The sequence below is a fragment of the Neomonachus schauinslandi genome, chromosome 3, assembly GCF_002201575.2.
Source record: "Neomonachus schauinslandi chromosome 3, ASM220157v2, whole genome shotgun sequence".
Lineage (NCBI taxonomy): Eukaryota > Metazoa > Chordata > Mammalia > Carnivora > Phocidae > Neomonachus > Neomonachus schauinslandi.
In genome coordinates, this window is record NC_058405.1 from 192,120,248 (window position 1) to 192,134,557 (window position 14,310).

Sequence of the window (14,310 nt, forward strand, 5' to 3'; positions counted from 1 at the left end):
GGGGCGTGGTGCAGGGCGTGGTGCACGGGGCGTGGTGCAGGGGCGTGGTGGAGGGCGTGGTGCACGCGCGTGGTGCTCGGGGCGTGGTGCACGGGGCGTGGTGCAGGGCGTGGTGCGTGGGCGTGGTGCAGGGGCGTGGTGCAGGGCGTGGTGCAGGGCGTGGTGCACGGGTCGTGGTGCACGGGGCGTGATGCAGGGCGTGGTGCACGAGGCGTGGTGCACGGCGTGGTGCGTGGGCGTGGTGCAGGGGCGTGGTGCGTGGGCGTGGCCCGGCGCGTCCCTTCCCCCCCCCCTGGCAGCTGGAGCAGGAGCGGGACCAGCTGCGGGAGCAGCAGAAGGCGCTGGAGCAGGAGCTGGAGCTCGTGCAGACGGCGCGCGGGGGCCTGCGGCAGGCCTGCGGGCACCTGGAGAAGCAGCTGCAGGGGCAGGCGGCCCGGTTCCAGCAGCAGCAGGACCAGCTGCAGGAGCAGATGGGCCAGGTGAGGTGTCCACAGGGCTCTTGGCTCCCACTCCCACCCAGCAGGGCCGCCCCGTCTCTCTGGGGTGTGGAAGGCCACGGGTCACCTTTAGAAGTCACGCTGGCTCAGGACGTCAGCACCAGTGCTGTCTGCCGGCAAGGCTGACCGCCAACTAACGTGGCTAGATTCAGGGCCTGCCTTGACACTGGCCTCCCGGCGGTGGGGGGTAGGAGACAGGGGGAGGGATAAGCAGAGAACGGTATGTGGGGCCTGTCCCAGTGCCCCCGTCAGAGGATCGAAGGCCTCCGCCCCATGACTTCCACACACTCGGGGGTCAGGCGCTTCACTGCTTCCTCCTTTGTCCCGTTTCTCACCTCCCTGGACCACCTCCGTACTCGCTGTTCCCTCGTTGGCTCATGCGTTCATTCTCCGACCTTCCCTGGACCCCGGCCTTCGGAGGAGGGCAGGCTCCGTGGGGAGTGGCACTGGAACACTTTGCTTTCCTCCAGTCCCGGCCTGTTGCCCCACGTGGAACCCTGTGCCTGCAGTCTTGCCCCGCCCCCCGGCGGCGTTCGGCCCCCTGCTCTGGGACTCAGCTTGGAGCCCTCCACTTCTCAGGCTTCGTCTGGTCCCTTTCCCTCCTCCCTTCATTGCATGTGATTCACACTCAGGAGCCAGCGTGCTGTTCCACGAGTTGCGACCACTGCGTGCACCGCGTGGCCGGCACCCACGGGGACGGGGACTGTCTCCCCGGGGCCTCGGGGCTGCCCCGCCCCCCATGCACAGGCTTCACCTGTCCGAGAACTTCTGGTAAACGGAGCCAGAGAGTCGGGGCCGTTTTGTGCCCACCCACTCTCTCAGCATGATGCTGGTGGGCGTCATCGTGCCGTAGGCAGCAAGAGCTCGGGGCTTTTGACTGCATAGTAACTGCTTGGTAACGTTTCGTGTACAAATAAACCACATTCGCTTTCCCATTTCCTTGCTGCTGGACATTTGGGTTGTGATGCACAAGACGGTCCTGGACACTGGTGTGCAAGTCGCATCCATGTATAGTGAGGGAAATCGTGGCCATTTGGTAGGTGTGCGTTGAATTTAATAAGAAACTGGCAAGTGATTTTCCAAAGTGATTGTGTTAGTTTATCTATACCGCCAGGAGCCGGTGGGGGGCGGGGGGGCGGCTTTCAGCGGCTCCTCAGCCTGGTCCACATTTGGCCTCATCCACTTTTACTTTTTAATTCCTCTGTGTGTGTGAAGTTATATACCATTGTGGTTTTAATTTGCATTTCCTGGATAGCAAATGATCTTGAGCACATTTTAATGAGCTCATTGGAAATTTGCATACCTTATTTTGTCAAGTGTCAGTTCAAATCTTTTGCCCACTTTTATTGGGTGTTTGTATTTTGGTTATGGACATCTAGGAATTCTTCGTGTATCTTTAACATGAGGGCTTTGTCAGACGGATGTACTTAGAATAGTTTACTCACCTTTGTGACTTGCCTATATATTTTCTTACTGTTGTTTTTGGTGGACAGAGAATTTTAACTTTGGTAAAATTCAATTTGCCAAGTTTGAAAAAATGTATGGTTAGGATTTCCTAGATACTGTCTGAGACATTTTTTGTGTAGCCCAAGGACAAGCAAATACCCTCCTGTGTTTTCACCTAACTCTTACACATAGGTCTGTGATCATTGCGGGTTGATTTTTCTGGATGGCAGTGGTTCTCAAAGTGTATTCCCTAGGCCAGCAGCAGCAGCACCTGGGAACTAGTTAGAAACGCAGATTCTCAAAACGCCCCGCTCAAAACCCACTAAATCAGGAACTGCAGGATGGGTGGCAGAAATCTGGATTGTAAGGAGCCCTCCAGGTGATCCTGATGCCCCCAAAATGTGTGAACCACAGGTGTGTTGTGTGAAGTAAGAACTGAAGCCCGTTATTTTTCATACAAATGTCCGGCTGTCCCAGCACCGATTTTTAAAGACTGTCCTTTCTCTCCTGAATTACCTTAGCGACTTGTTGAAAGTAAATTGAACATATATATGCATATATGTGCACAGATCAGATTGTTGATCTGTGCAAATGAATCTGCTCATTCTTTCCCCAAAACCACACTGTCTTGGTTACTGTAGCTTCTCAGTAAGTCTTGAAATTAAGTAGCATGAGTCCTCCAATCTTCTTTTTCTTTTTTTTAAAGGTTTTATTTATTTATTTGAGAGAGAGAGATAGCAAGAAAGAGTACAGTTGGGGTGAGGGGTAGAGGGAGAAGCAGAATCCCCGCTGAGGAGGGAGCCCGACGCAGGGCTTGATCCCAGGACCCCAAGATCATGACCCGAGCCAAAGGCAGGCACTTAACTGACTGAGTCACCCAGGCACGGCTTTATTCTTCTTTTTCAAAATGGGTTTGACTGTTTTAAATTTTTTACATATCCATGTACATTTCACAATGAGCTTATGAATTTCTGTCATTCCCCCCCCCCAAAAGCTTGCTAGAACCTCGGTTGAGATTGTGTTGACTTTATAGGTCAATTTCAGAAGCCTGTGGACACCTTAGCGTCATCGCAGTGTCCCTCCGTGAAGCTGTGGTATATCTCTTAATTCTCTCAGCTGTGTTTTGTGCTCAGTGTAAAAGTCTTGCCCATTTGATTAAATTGATTCTTAAATTTGATATTGTGAATTGCCTTGCTGTTTTAATTTTATTTTCCTAGTGTTCATTATTAGTGTAGAGAAGTACAGTCTCATCTATGAACTTTGAGTCACGTGACCTTGCCAAGCTCACTCGTGAGCTCCAGGGTTTTCCATGTTCATAGTCACGGCCTCTGTGAAAAGCAACAGTTTTCTTTCCAATCTTGGTGACTCTTACGTGTTCTTCTCTTGATGCACGTTAAGGAGCCTTAGAACAAAGTTGTAAAGACTGTGAGAGTGGCTATCCTTCCCCCCGACCCCGGGAAGGAATTTAGTGTTTTGCTTCTGTACGACGTTATCGATGGGCCTTTCATGGATGCCCCTCATCACACTGAGGATGTTCCTTTCATTCCTAGCGTGTTGAGAGGGGTCCTGGTCGTTTTTATCATGGATGGGTTTTGAATTTTTTTTAATGTTTTTTTCTTTATCAAGATGATCACGTCATTGTTCTTCTTCTTGTTAATGGGCTGAATTGTATTGGTTAATTTTTTAATGTTACACCAACTTTGCATACCCGAGATAAACCTTACTTGGTCATAGGTTAATAGCCTTTTTATATATTTTTGGATTCAGTGTTTTGTGAAGGATTTTTGCATTTATATTCATGAAGACTAGCAGTCTGTGATTTACTTTTCTCATCATGTTTTTGTCAGATTTGGACCCAGGGCCTCATAAAATCAGTTGGGAAATTCATTTATTTCCTGAAAGCGTTTTAACGTTGATGTTATTTCTTCCCTAAATGTTGGTAGAATTCACTAGTGAAGTCATTTCAGTCCGGAGTTTCCCTTGTGAGAAGTGTTTTGATAATGAGTTCAATTTCTTAAACATGGAGGCTCCTCAGGGTTCCTGTCGCCTCATGTCTCTGTTCTGCGCACTGATGACTTCGCTTGTTGCGCTTCATTACCCTGCAGATCAAGCTATTTTCTCATTCTCCGTGTGACTTCTTTTCTGACCTGTGGGTTATTGATGTACATTGCCTAACCTCAAACATACGGATTTTCTAAGTACCTATTTGTTACCTATTTTTAATATAATTCCATTGTGCTCAGAAAACATACTCCAGGGGACACTTGGGTGGCTCAGTCGGTGAAGCATCTGCCTTTGGCTCAGATCACGATCCCAGGGTCCTGGGATCGAGCCCCACATGGGGCTCCCTGCTCTGTGGGGAGTCTGCTTCTCCCTCTGCCACTCACCCCGATTGTGCTCTCTCTTGCCGTCTCTCTCTTTCTCAAATAAATAAATGAAATCTTTAAAAAAGAAAAAAAATAATAAAAAAAGAAAACCTACTCCATGCTATTGGAATGGATCTAAGGGCATGTTTTATGGCTTATAGGAGCTCATGTGAGAAGAGTGCACAATGGTATAATGGGGGCATGTAAGGTCTATAAACATCAGTTCCAACATGGTTGAAATCTTCCATGTCCTTACTGGCTCTTTGTCTGTTTTACTTGTTTCATTTATTGGTTTTACTTGGCTGGTTGTGTTTGTCTACTTGTTCTAACAATTAGTGCTGGAAGGGCATTAAAATCTCTATCTGTGATTGCGGAATTGTCTATTTCAAACTTTAGTCCTGTCCTTTTTTGCCTCATGTTTTGAATTCCTATTGTTAGGTGCACACACATTTAGTATTTTATGTCTTCATGATGCATGGACTTCTCATCATAAAGTGTCCCCTCTCCTTTCCAGCGTCACTCTTTTCCTTGGTATCTAGTGATAGTGATAGAGACACACTAATTTTCTCATGCTTAGTGTTTTCACTGTATATCCTTCAATAGATTTAGATCACTCTAAAATACATTTAGAGTGTATTTCTTGTAAAAAGCATATGGTTGGGTCTTTCTTTTATGTTTACTCTGACAGTCTACTTGGTAATTGGAGTGTTTGTACCATTTACATTTAATGTAACCATTGATATGCTTGGTTTATTCTGCCATTTCGGTACTTGTTTTCTATTTGTCTCATTAAAAACACATTTTTATGGGCGCCTGGTGGCTCAGTCATTAAGCGTCTGCCTTCGGTTCAGGTCATGATCCTGGGGTCCTGGGATCGAGCCCCGCATCAGGCTCCCTGCTCAGCGGGAAGCCTGCTTCTCCCTCTCCCACTCTCCCTGCTTGTGTTCCCTCTCTCACTGTATCTCTCTCTGTCAAATAAATAAATAAAATCTTCCCAAAAAACCACCACATTTTTAAATTCCTTGTTTCTGACCTTGTTTTGGGTTAGTTGTATATTTATGTAGTATTCCACTTTATGTTCTCTATTGGTATTTCTAAGCTATACTTCTTTTCCTTATTATTTTAGTAATTACTCTAAAATTATGATATGCATAATTTATATTCAAATATTATACTACTTCAAAAACAATTTAAGACCTTCACAACATGTATTACATTTATCCATCCCATCCTTTGTGCTCTTGTTGCAGTATATTTTATTTCTACATGTGCTGTTATAAACTGTACAATATATTATTCATATTTTTGCCTTAAATGGTCACTTTGACAATGCACACATACACACACACACACTTCAGTTATCTGGCCAAATGCTTTATCTTCACAGCTATTAATTATAATCTTTTTCAAGTCTTTGTCTGATAACTCCAACATCTGCATCCCAGAATGGTTCTCTTTCTATTGTCTTTTTATCTCTTGGTTTTCAGTCATGTGGTCTTGCCTCTTGATATGCATAATAATTTTGTTGAATAAGACTTTATGTTTTTGTAGAGATAACTTGAGACTCTGAATGATATCAACTTTTTCCAGAGGGAATTTGCTTTTGATTTTGGGAAGTCAGAGCAGGGGCAGATCACCTTTAGCCAGTCTGAGCTCAAGCTGGTTTGTAAGTGGGTTTCAGTCTCCTGTGAGGAGCAGCCTATTTCTGGTGTGCTCCAGGGTCTAGCACAGCTCTCCCGGAACCCTCACTGGACGTGTCGGGTGCTGACCAGGGCCTCTAGCTTCTGGTGAGCCCTACCTCCAGGTTTTGTTTTCTCAATTCTGTTAAGACTGCCCGAAGTTCCACCTAACTTCTCAGATTCTCGGCTGCCACTTCTCATTCAGATTATAGTCCTTTGGCCCTATACTTCTTTGGAGTTATATTCTTTAAAAAATCAGTACCGTTTTTAAAAACAATACAGAATCTGAGTCTCCCCTCCCTTCTGATCTCTTCACCTATCACACCGCAGCTGCTTTGGTAGCTTTGAACTCCAGGTTAGGTCTCCCTAGTCTCGTAAGCCTGCTGAAACCCTAAGTCAAGTTCCCAGCATTTTAGCTAAGGCCTTATGCTTGGCTGTGAAGGCTCTGGGCCTTGTGCTGCTTAGGAGCTGGCCGATACCACAAGGAAAATCTGTGGTGGAGTGTCGGGCTCGGCTGCATCCACGTCTCCTTGGGTCTTGGCCGCTTTGGCACCTCTTGGGCCCTCATACAGGTAGTTATGTTGCAGGTGTGCTGCATAGATTTTCCAGCTGCTCCAGCAGTGGGAGGGTTGGTCTTCAACCAGCTCCTCCACCATTATCAGAAGCAGAAAGTTCTGGTCTCGATATTTGAAGAATATTTTTTTTTAAAGATTTTATTTATTTATTTGACAGAGAGAGACACAGCGAGAGAGGGAACACAAGCAGGGGGAGTGGGAGAGGGAGAAGCAGGCTTCCCGCCGAGCAGGGAGCCCGATGCGGGGCTCTATCCCAGGACCCTGGAATCATGACCTGAGCCGAAGGCAGGCGCTTAACGACTGAGCCACCCAGGTGCCCCTGAAGAATATTTTTTATAGGTTATAGAATACTAGGATAGCCATTATTTGCCTTCAGCATTTTGATGAATTCATCCCGCCATCTTCTGACTTTCTTTGTTGCTGCTTGGAAATCAGATGTCAGTCTTAGTGTTGCTCATTTTAAGGTAACGTGTGTTTTTCCCTCTGGTTTTAAAAAGTGTATTTCTTTATCTTTGGTATTCAGAAACTTCACTTTGCTCTGTCTCTGTGACATTTTCTTTGTATTTATCCTATTGGAGGATTATGGCTCATTTTAAATCTGTGGCTTGATGGATTTTACTGGATTTGGGACATTCTTGTGCAGTATCTGTTCCAATAGTCTCTCTCCTCTCCTACTGCAACTTCTATCGTACAATGTTGGGCCTTTTTACCTCATCGCATGTATCTGGTACCCTCTCTTCTGTGTTTTTCATCCTTTTTTCTCTTCGTGACTCAGTCTGAATACATTCTTTCATCTGTCTTCCAGATGAGTAGTCCTCTCTTCTTTCTAAGCTGGCATTGAAACCATATATTTATTAATTTTGATTACTGTATTTTAAAATTAGATTGTTTCTAGTTTCTAGTTCTGTTGTGAAATTCTACATCTTGCCGTCCATCTTCTCAAATGTCGAATTACAGCTATTTTAAACTCTGTGTCCAATGACTCCAATACCTGAGTATCCAAGAGGGCAGGGAGACATCGGTATTTATTTTATGTTCTTACATGTGTTTTTTGCCATATGATCCTATCTCCTGATATGCCTGGTAATGTTGATTAAATGCCAAGTATCATAGGTAAAAAACTGTAGAAACAACTTGAGGATCTTGATGACGCTATTCTTCTTCCAGAGAAGACTTACTTTGGGTTCTGGTGGGCAGTGAATGATCACCATAGTCCCTGGTTGAAGTGATTCAAACCTGAGCTTCAGCTTTTATGAGGGATGATCTATTTCCGATTCAGTACCACTACCAGGGCAAAGCCCTGTGGTGAATGCAACTAAAAGCTGGGGTGTTTGTTAGGGTCCCTCTGCTATGATGGCTCTGAACTTGAGTTTTTGTTCCCCTGAGGCCATAGCACTGTCAGAAACGCTCCTCGGCTTCTCAGTTTCTCAGCCAAAACTTCGAGGTCAGCAAATTCTGAAGAGAGAAGAGATGCCAAGCGGTGGGCTTATTCCTCTGAGTCCCTCCCTCTAGGTCTCGGCTCCTTTTGTCCCCACTGCCTTGGCAGCTCTCTGAGGCCTTGTACAGATCCCTGTGTCATATTCTGTCTAGATTCTTGTGATATTCTCGATGGAAGTGTTTGTCCGCAGCAGTCTGGTCCTCTGCCACCTTCTACTGCCATTGCTGTGTGATATTTCCTGCCCCCTGGACACTTGTGGGCCAACCAAGGTTACCATTTAGACTAGCGGCTGGCTCTTCCCTGGGAATGCTCGGTTCAGGGACTTCTCCAACACGGCTGCGGGAGTGGATGCCCCTCTGCTGTGAAAACACACATGGGCACTTCTGAGGTCCAATCTGTCTTCTGTTCACTCTCCTCCCCATCTTTTCCTCCATGTCATTCTGCACAAAATTGCTTCTTTTCTCTTGAAAGGCCCCTCACCCTCCCACTCTGCCAGACTGTCCCTTCCCCACCCCACCCCCAGGTCACATGCAAGAAACAGGCCTTGGAAGAACAGCTGGCCCAGAGCCTGCAGGACCAGGAGGCCCAGATGGACACTCTGCAGAGGGCCCTGCAGGAGAAGGAGGCTTTGTCTGAGGAGCGGACCCAGCTGCTGGCCAAACAGGAGGCCCTGGAGAGGCAGGTCCAGCTCACAGCTGAGGAGGCAACTGACCTCAGGTACCTGGGGCCCTACCAGCAGGTTGTGTCCACATGGCCTCACCCTGGAAGAGCCTGGAGTGGGGCAGGGGGCAGGCACTTACTCAGCGACTGTAGGGTGGAGCAATTCTGTCTATGTGGGAGAGAGGCTGTGAGTGAGGGGCAAACTCAGTGCCTGGATAGGAGGAGCATCTAGAAGTGAATGTAGTGAGAGCCCTGGGATGGCGCTCCTGAGCAAGGCGGCTACACTGGCCAGATTGCAAGTAACCAGGAACCCAGTTCAGACTAGCAGAAAGAAGGCATAGGATGTCTTGCTCATGGATCTGAGAAGTTCAGGTACACATGGCTTCAGGCAAGGCTGGATCCAGGTGCTCCCACAGTGCTATCAGAATCCTGTCTCTCCCTGCTCAGTTTTACTTAACTCAGGGATTTTGTTCTCAGGCAGGCTCAGGGTGAGAGGTGGCAAATGGTCAATGGCCACTCCAGGCTCCCTCCTCCATTGGACGTACTGCCCTTCTCCCTTCTCCCCACAAAGCCCAAGAGCTGCTACCATTGGCCATCGTGAGCCATTTGAAGGCCCTGAACCAGTCCTAGGATTTGCAGGGCCTAGATTGGCAGGCTTGAGTCACGGGCCCATCCCTGAAGCCAGGGACAGTGTCAGCCCCAGGGAACCATGATGTTGAGGGCAGGGTGAGCTTCAAAGACCTTCAGGGGCCCCTTCCAGAAGACATGAAATAGGCACTTGGAGGCAAGAACACGGTGCCTGTATGCTATTGCCCGGTGAGCTGAGCTGGTCCCAAGGTCTCTGTGGAAATCCAAAAGCTGGTGGCTTTCTGCCCCCAAACTTGTAGGCTCTCTTGAGAACATCTAAGTATTTTTTAGAAAGGTTTCCTCCTGGAATTCCAGAATCTGGGAGTCACAAGAACCCTTCAAGTCCCAGGTCCTTAAACATCCTCACAGACAAACCTTTTGCAAATGAAAGCTGACAGAGAAATTGGAACAGAAAACCTAACGAAACCTACTCTGGGTCAGCAGGAGCAGAGGGTCCCTGCCTGTTACCCCCTCCCAAGCCCCACAGGTACTCAGAAGAGTGGGGGTAGAGGCCCCTGTCACCTGCCAACATCTGCTGCCCGGATCACCGGCAGATGCCTCAGCAGCCCAGGATCCTCTCTCCAGGCTCAGACCTGACCTCTGGGCCCAGGGCCTCTGCACATGGCAGCCCAGTGGCCCCCGCACATGGCAGCCCAGTGGCCCCCAGACAGAGCCAGCTGCTTGTTAAACAGCACTTCACTGTGAGCAGTCTGAGCTTCTGCTGACAAGGCTGCTGGGGACTCGTCAAACCACATATACCTGGCACACACACTGTGTGTTTATCTGGCTGGCTCAGTGGGGCTGGAGGGTCTGATCACGGCAGTTTCGTTGAGCTCCGAGGTAATGTTGACAACGAGCAAGTACCAGAAGTCCTGCTGTATATTGCTTCTCCCGCAGCAGGCTGGATGACGGTGAGAGAGGGCCCAGGGCTCAGGGTCCTGCAGCCCCCACAGCCAGGCCCCGACGGGGCTGCAGCCCCAGGGACACGCTCTCAGTTCGCAGGGTGCTGGCTCCCTCACCAGCCAGAGAGCTGGGTGGAGTCCCTGCCTGCCCCCTGCCCGCACCCTGGCTGGTCACGCCGGGCCTCTGCTGCAGGAGGCTGAGCTGCTCGGGGCTCCCGGGGGCGGACAGACTAGACACACCCTCAGATTCCCAGGCTTTGAGGTGAAAATTCTGGTGTCTGAGCGGCAGAGACCACTTCTCCCAGAGGGGACCAGGCTGATATCTGGGAGGAGGTGGGTTCAAGGTGTTGGGGAGAGCATTCCCCACAGAGGGGGTGCTCACACAGATGTGGGGAGTGGGGAACAGGTGGGGTGCTGACAAGGATAGAGACTGGATATCAGAGAAGTGAAGTTTCTGGGCTCCGCAGGCATCAGGGAGCCCTGGAAGTTGTCAATGTGCCCTCCCTACCCCCCCCCAACAAAGGTGCCAGCGGTGTGCAGGGGGCCGGGGTGGAGGGCCGTCAGGGTCAGGGTCAGCAAGGTCCCGCATGGCCCACGCCCTCCCTGACCCATTGACTTGGGTGGGGTTGTGTGTTTGCTGTTTGTGTGTTCGTGTGTTTCTGTTTGAGAGTTTGTGGTGTTTGCATGTGTGTTGTTTGGCCGGTTCCTTTCTTCACCCTACGCCATCCAGCACAGGGCAGAGCCTAGTAATGGTTAGGACGCGCTGGTTGGCCGGTTGACGGCTGACAACGACTTCAAGAACCTTTATCAGCCTCTCCAGAGAGGAATGCTGCTGTACCTTTCCAGGTACTTCCTGACCCGGAGGCAGCACAGTGGAATCAGGCTACATGTGCCCTTTTGCTCAGAGAATAGAGAATAGAGTTTCCTTGTCCTCAGCAACAGCTCACTAGATGCACCACCATTTCTAACATGCTGCCGTTTATCAGCATGGCAGCCAAGTCCAGTCAATACCCTATAGAAAGCTGCAGTGAGCATCTTGTTCACGCGGTGCTGGTTCCTGGGTATTTCTGGAGAACTGACATGTGGGAATGGGACTGCGGGCTCGAAGATAGGCACACTTTAAATTTTGAAATTTCCCAGCCTCCTCTCCACAAAGAAAATGGTCCCCACATCCTTGCCCACGTAGAATATTACCATTGTTTAAAGTTTTGTCAATCTGATACATAGTCAATAACACCTCATGGTTGTAATTTGAATCTCCTTGAGCCCTAGTAAGGTTGAGTAAGCTTTATATGTTCATTCTCCCTTTGTGTTTCTTTGTGAATAAGTCTTTTTTTTTTTTCATTTTTCTGTAGGATCAGCTGACTTTCTGTCATTGATAGACAGAAGCTCTTCCCATATGGTGGATATTAATTCTTTGTCTTTTTAGTGCAGATTTTTTTCTTCAAGTCTGTCCCTTGTCATTTAAGTTGGTTTATGCAATCTTTTCTGCCCAACCATCCCCCCGCCTTTAAGTGTATTTAGATCTGCTGGCCTCTTTATTTTTGTCTTCTGGCTTTTGTGTCTTAAGAAGATTTTAAAATACCGTTCTGTGTTTTTCTTGACTATTTCTTTTTTTAGAGAGAGAGGGAGCGTGCTCACGGGGGTGGGGAAAGGGGGGCAGAAGCAGAGGGAGAGAGAGAATCTTAAGCAGGCTTCACGCCTGGCATGGAGCCCAACACAGGACTCGATCTCATGACCCTGAGATCATGACCTGAGCTGAAATCAAGAGTCAGATGCTTAACCGACTGAGCCACCCAGACGCCCCTCTACTGCTTTTATAGTTCTGAGTTGTTTATTTGCTGTTTGTTTTGTTTGTTTCATTTAGCTCTTTAATCCATCTGAAAGATGAATTTGTGCAGGGCCCACTTTGGTTTTAGAGATTTAAAATGAATGAGATGTTCATTCTGTTTATCTTCTGATTGATGAGCCTGGCCTTGGCAGGCACCGTCCCACTGTCTAGCAACTGCGCTCTGCACCACCCCTCAACGGCAGGACCGCCCAGGTGACGGGCCCCACTGTCTGATGACTCTCTGCAGGGCCGAGAGGGACTCTCTGGAGAGCAACCTCTTTGAGACCCACCAGCTGTTGAGGCAGCTACAGGACCAGCGGGAACAGCTGGAGGGAGAGGCCCAGAGCGTGCGGCTTGCTCGGCAGGCCCTGCAAGGTGCTCCTCAGGCGGGCTCTCTTGGCTCCTCTCCCCCCTTCAGTGGATCTCGACCCCCAGATGTGCTGCCCCCACTCCCCAGTCCCCCGAAGGAGCACGAACACAGGCCGAGAGCTCACGGGGCTGAACGGTTCCTGCCACTATTGTCTGGGAGGGATGGGCATCCGTCCTGCCTGCTTCCAATGCTGGGCCCAGGTGCAAAACTGGGCTGCAGCCACAGGATCAGCATGCTGGCTCCCTGCCCCTCCCCTGTGCTCCCTGTTCAGCCCGCCCTGCCTTGGGCGCCTGGCCATAGCCAGTACAAGGTGAGAACTTAGGACACACACACTGCAGTGGGGCACGGAGTGCTTTGTCCCCCCGGCTTTGACAGCCCCCTCAGAGCAGGTGGCTGTCCCTCTGTGGGCCCGGCACTCCACAGGGAGTTTGTAAGGGCCACAGGGGTTCCATGCTGGGGGGGCCTATGGCCAGTCCCTGATGCACCTGTCACTTCACAGTGGAAATGCAGCAGCTGAAAAGTACCTGGGAGGTCCAGGAGACAAAGCTACAGTGGGACGTGGGGCGGCTTCAGCGGCAAGTGGTACAGCAGGAGCGGGAGATGCAGCTGGCCCTGGAGAGCCAGGCGCTGGCCCACCACGAGGACCTGGCTCGGCTCCAGAGGGAGAAGGTCTGCTTCCGTTGGGCCACCCAGTTGCCTGGTCACTTCCCCGGAGTCCACCACGTCCCAAAATGCAGCAGACACTTAAGGGTGGGGGCCTAAGAGAACAGCCAGGAGACAGAGGTGCCCCAGCCATGCTGTGGCTAGGCCAGAGGAGGACTCTTCCTAGTTCAAGTGAGCCTGGGCCATCCAGGGCCTGGAACGTGTGTGCAGAAGAGGCCAGGCCTTGGGCAGGCTGACCTGGCTGCAGTCTGAGGGCCCGTAGCTGGAGGGAGCTTTCCCTGAAGGTCTTGCTTGACATATTATACATCTTACGAATGTGGAGGCTCAGGAGAGGTTTATGAACCACTACATAAAAGTGGGAGGGCAGATGGTGAGACCCAGCTCTTGCTTTGGTGTCACTGGGTAAGACAAGTGGTATATGGCTGACTGGGGTAGACAACCTCTGGGGACCTGTCCTGCCCTGATGTCCCACGAACCAGGTCTCACTTAGGACCTACTGGTCTCACATGTCCTGACATATGCAGCCTACCCAGCCTATCCCTTTGCATTGGCCCAGGAGACGCTGAGTCTGTCTCTGACAGAGGAGAAGGAAGTGGCAGCTCGCTGTTTGGAACAGGAGAAGAAGCTGGTAGCAAAGAATGTAGCCAAGAGGGAGGCTCTGAAGGAGGAAATCCAGAGCTTGAAGCACGAGAGGGACAAGAGTCTCCTCCAACTGGAACATGAGATGCAGCAGGTGATGGGGCACTATGAGGCAGCAGGGAACCCTCACATCCACTTCACCATGCCTTCTCTGACCCAGCAAGAGGGCTATGAGGGCAACCTTTCTAGGTCACTGCTACTGCAGCTTTGGTCTTCCACAGAAGTTCTGGGGACAGACATCCATCCAGCAACCCATCCACCCATCCACCCACCAATCCATCCACGCACCAATCCATCCATCCATCCATCCATCCATCCATCTATCCATCCATCCATCCATCCATCCATCCACTAATTCATCCATCCACCCACCAATCCATCCATCCATCCACCCATCCATTCATCCACCAATCCATCCATCCATCCATCCATCTATCCATCCATCCTTCCATCCACTCATCCATCAATCCATCCATCCCCCCACCAATCCATTGTATCGAGTGGGGTCGATGGGGCCTTTTCACTCTGCCTGACATGTCCCAAGCAAGACACTGAGCATCCATCCACTAATCCATCCACCCATCCACCCCTAATCCATCCACCCATCCACCCCCCAA

The 14,310-nt window shown here is 49.8% G+C and overlaps 1 protein-coding gene across 1 annotated transcript in view; it reads left to right on the top strand.

Annotated features, from left to right (window-relative positions):
* CROCC2 (ciliary rootlet coiled-coil, rootletin family member 2) overlaps positions 1-14,310 on the top strand; it is an 82,227-nt gene that overhangs the window by 35,397 nt on the left and 32,520 nt on the right. Inside the window, 5 exon segments of the mRNA XM_044913635.1 lie at positions 300-479; positions 8,525-8,718; positions 12,269-12,396; positions 12,891-13,060; positions 13,611-13,787. Coding sequence (XP_044769570.1) covers positions 300-479; positions 8,525-8,718; positions 12,269-12,396; positions 12,891-13,060; positions 13,611-13,787 — 849 coding nt within the window.